The 4316-nt window shown below is 29.5% G+C and overlaps 1 protein-coding gene across 1 annotated transcript; it reads left to right on the forward strand.

The window, feature by feature from the left end:
* The first annotated feature begins 1272 nt into the window (after positions 1-1272).
* LOC132935997 (uncharacterized) lies at positions 1273-4111 on the forward strand. Its single transcript, XM_061002647.1, has 7 exons — positions 1273-1783; positions 1860-2090; positions 2230-2400; positions 3056-3251; positions 3342-3546; positions 3720-3784; positions 4036-4111. The coding sequence occupies exons 1-5, from the start codon at positions 1515-1517 to the stop codon at positions 3414-3416; spliced, it is 942 nt and encodes a 313-aa protein (XP_060858630.1). The 5' UTR covers positions 1273-1514; the 3' UTR covers positions 3417-3546; positions 3720-3784; positions 4036-4111.
* Positions 4112-4316: the final 205 nt, after the last annotated feature.

Raw genomic sequence — 4316 nt, forward strand, 5'->3', positions numbered from 1 at the left:
CAATAATTAAATGTCTAATATATTACCTATATTTATTATAAACTTAATAGGTAAGGGAAAAATTGAAAAACTTAGTGAATAATTTTAATTATTTACCTCATTTGTTTCTTTATTAATTGTAATCTGATTTGAACAACCACCATATTTATCAGTAATTTTTCGTGATTGGTTCTTTGAGAAATTGTTTTTGTTCATTGTTATTTGTTATTAAATAAGACTATACAACGAATTTTAGTAAATGCGAATTAAAATTTTAATTAAATGCTTATGATTTATGAAACTGTAACAAGTAACAAGTCTAATTGATTAAATGGTAAATTATAGTACTGTTCTACTATCATGTTTTCTTGCAACTGAAATGGCGGATGCGTATACCTTCTTATCATAGACCTATTAACTATGGACAGCGCTTAGAGAGAGAAGTCAGGATACAATATAGTCGAGTGAGAAAAGAGACAAAGTAGTGTTTTGCAGTGTGCCTACTGCCAAATAAAAAATTGTGATACAATAAAATGTTTCCGATCGTTATATTTCATTGATAACGTGATAAAATTGTGATTACTGATTTGTTTTAAACAAATAATGTTAAATGTACCAAATATCAAAAATGTACCAGAAATGGCTGTTAAGTATAAATGCAACTAATTAGGTTTCAGGTCTTAATGATTAAAACATGGCATTGATTAAATATTTAATTAAAATTTGTAGAGACCACAAAGAACTCAAAGTTTAAACTTTTATTTTATAAATTTATAATTTATATTAAAATTATAAATATTATATTATACTTTTATAGATAGTATGTTTATAGTCTTATAGATGATAAAGGCATATGGATAAAGGAAATGGAAATAAAAAAAGTTTAGTATTTCCTCCATGATTCACTACTTTGTGTTCTTTCTCTCTCAGTTATAGGATCACCTAGTATTGTGGGCAGAGCGGGGTGGAATGCGCTGTCCATAGTTAATAGGTCTATGCTTCTTATATACCTCTCTACGATATACGAGCTACGAATTACGAACGATCAACGGGCAACGATGAACGAGTAACGACGACTCGATCTACAGCCTTTGGACTTGGCACATCTCTCGTGAGATTTTTTCATTTTTGTGAACTTTGCCCTCTTTGCCATTGTTTGCCGTTTACGCATTTTATTGTCGTTTAAAAGTTTGACCATAGTTCATACTATCGACTCTGTTCGTGCTGTCGCACGTCGTTCTAAAAGTTTGACCATAGTTCATACCGCTGACTCTGTTCGTGCTATCGCACGTCGTTCTAAAAGTTTTACCGTAGTTCATACCACTTAAATATAAAATTTTGACCATAACTTTGTTAGTGTGTTTGGTTGTTACTTGTTCAGTACATTTTGTTTTTGTGTTTGATTTTTTTTGTTTTATTTTTCATACCTACTTTTGGCGGTTCATCCAATTATCTTTGCAATAACTAATTACTATAAATATAACTACTCCTTTTTTTTGTATTTTTTGTGTACTCATTCTAGTTTTATATTAATAATGATGAACAACAAGGAAATAATTGCTCTTCGAGATCATTTGGTTGACCACGACTACTTCCTGCCAGTTGTATATGAAGATGATCATAAAGTGCATGAAGAAGAAGTATTCGAAGAAGTTGAGGTATTGGAAGAAGAAGAGGAAGAGGAACAAATTGTCGGAGTGTCGGAAACATATACTTTGATTCCTGGAGTTCATAACAGATCAAGGATAAATGTTCACAACTTGGGATTCAAGTATTACAAACGACATGTCCGAGGACACCGCGTGTACGTATAATAGTTTATCCAAAATAATTACCTACCTATTTGAGTAATGATAATATTATGTATTTATATTTTATAGGTATTTAGTATGCGAACGACAGAAGAAACGGAACCAGTACTGCCCTTCCACTGCAACTGTTAGTACAAATTTGAATGACAATAGAATTCATCTATGGTACTACCACAATCTCCAGTCCGGAGTGATTGACCTGAATTTGCCATTTTTGAGAGAAACCATTGGTGAAAGGGGAATTGATCCAGCAGTTACAACATCATTTATGAGAACTTTGTACAATAATGAAATTATCAAGTGAGTCTTATTAAAACTTATCTGTGTATTCTAAACTATTATTTGTTACTTGTTGGTATTAGTTATCCCTATAAATAATGAGCAATGCAAAATAATATATTTTAAGTCAATTATTTACTGATTTTTTTGGTTTTGTTAGCTATCCAGAAGCACCTCCAAACTACACATTTATTCAGGCTCAAGAACGAGTGAAAAAGATGAGACGTCAAAGATTTCCAGGACAACCCCTTGACATTGGGCAACTTGCAGTTGCACTGAATGAAGCACGTAAAGCCATTTACGCTTCTACAGTTCAAAATCCCCCATCTAGGTAAATATAATTGTGTGTTCTAAGTTAATAAGCTATTATATAATTAGTCATATATGGTAATAATATAACTTATAAGTAAATCTTATATTAATTTATTCAATTTTAAATAATAAGTACCGATAAAAATGTACATATTACTTACATAAGTATATAGTAATTTATCTACTCTGGGTTGATTTTTATGAATGTATTAGAATATTTTATGGACACATTTATTTGTGTTTTATTTTTCTTGTATGAATTGTGTATTTTAATCTCTATTTATTATCAAATTCTAAAATATTGCTATAAAAGGATATTGTCTGTTTATAAAATAATTGAATATAAATAATAATTTATTATAAATTAATATACATTTGACATAATTCTCACATCAGTACATTAGTTAAGTAACTTAAGTATAATTTGTTTGATTTACACATGATTTCTCATAGTAGGTAAATGTTACTTTACTGTGAAATGAGAATTATTTACTATTTTAATATTAATATCAATATGAAATATAGTTTCCAATTTTTTTGTTATGTTCATTTTAACATTGAAATAGGAAAATTGTTTTTTTAGTTATTACAAATTGAATAATGTATTGTATTGAATTATTTTTAGGTAAAATGTTCCAAATTATTATACATTTTATTTAAAAAATTATTATTAGGTTCTTTCAACAAACATTAGTCGTCGATGGAAGGAGTGTTGGTGTGATCTTCGCGAACATGGATGCAATTGACAAATACAGAGAAGAATTGGCTACGGTGACATTGGTTGGGATTGATGGGACGTTCAAGACTGTGCCTCGTGTTCCAGCAGATTTAAAATGTTTCCTTACTATCCAGGTTGTTTTCAAAAGTGTTGTAAGTGTTGAATAATTGATATTATTTGTGTATAGTCTGAATTCTTTTATCTTAATATCTTTATCACTAATTTTTTTTATTTTTTTCTAGTCCTTTCCAATGGTCTATGCTCTTCTGGGGAGTATGACTGAAGAAGTTTATGCAGCTCTGTTTAATTTAACCTAACCTAACCTAATAAGATGTAGTGCTTACAGAATATGTTGGTTCATGTTGCATCCTTGTCTTATATGTTTGTGTACATATCATTTATGTCATGTGTAAACCACCTAACAAGAAGGAGTTAATGGTCAGAGAAGTAAGTAAATATGTTATTTTAAAATTTGATTTTTAGTTAAAATATTTCATTTTTGTTTCTGGTTATGGTATAATTTTTACTGTATGTATTTACTGTCTTGCTCTAACATATATATATTAAATATTGCAATCATTTATATTTTATTTCCTACTGATCAATAACTTTGCTTACAGAGAAACTGACTGTCCTTGAAAACCAGTATTTCGTTGAATTTGACCAAGCCAGAAGAAACCTCAGGGTGATTATTATTATTTTTTTTTTACATACATACATTTTTTTTGGGCTAGTTACAGATATTTTATTTTTCTAAAGCTTTGGTTATCTTGATAGAAACGAATAAAATGTTTTTACTTATTAATAGGTACATATTTATGATTCATAAATTGTCTTTCAAGTGGAAAATATTGAGTAGCCTGCTACATTTATGTCACACAATCACTATTTTATGTTATATCATAAGATTTTTTTGTAAACTTAATTACATTTAAGATTAGAGATGGAGCATCAAGAAGGGAACGAGAGAACACTACCACTGTCGTAGCAGGCCATGTGCAACGACTCAACCGAGATGAGAACCTCACAGGATTTTTGAGAAGAGCTGGACACCACAATGATGGATACGTACAAGGCATAATCGGACCATATCCACGGGTAAAAATATTTTTAATTTTATTTAAATTTTGAAAATTAATTAATATGATTGTTTTATTTTTTAATAGGATCTGTAAATTGTCCTTGTTGCGTTTGTTGTGCGGTACCATAAGGAGCAA

This window comes from Metopolophium dirhodum, chromosome 1 (assembly GCF_019925205.1).
Source record: "Metopolophium dirhodum isolate CAU chromosome 1, ASM1992520v1, whole genome shotgun sequence".
Lineage (NCBI taxonomy): Eukaryota > Metazoa > Arthropoda > Insecta > Hemiptera > Aphididae > Metopolophium > Metopolophium dirhodum.

Bases quoted from the DNA above. Each gene is read 5' to 3' on its own strand.
- LOC132935997 (XM_061002647.1), top strand. From the start codon at position 1,515: ATGATGAACAACAAGGAAATAATTGCTCTTCGAGATCATTTGGTTGAC. The intron at 1,784-1,859 runs GTACGTATAATA...TATATTTTATAG, and splicing joins CATGTCCGAGGACACCGCGT to GTATTTAGTATGCGAACGAC. The intron at 2,091-2,229 runs GTGAGTCTTATT...TGGTTTTGTTAG, and splicing joins TACAATAATGAAATTATCAA to CTATCCAGAAGCACCTCCAA.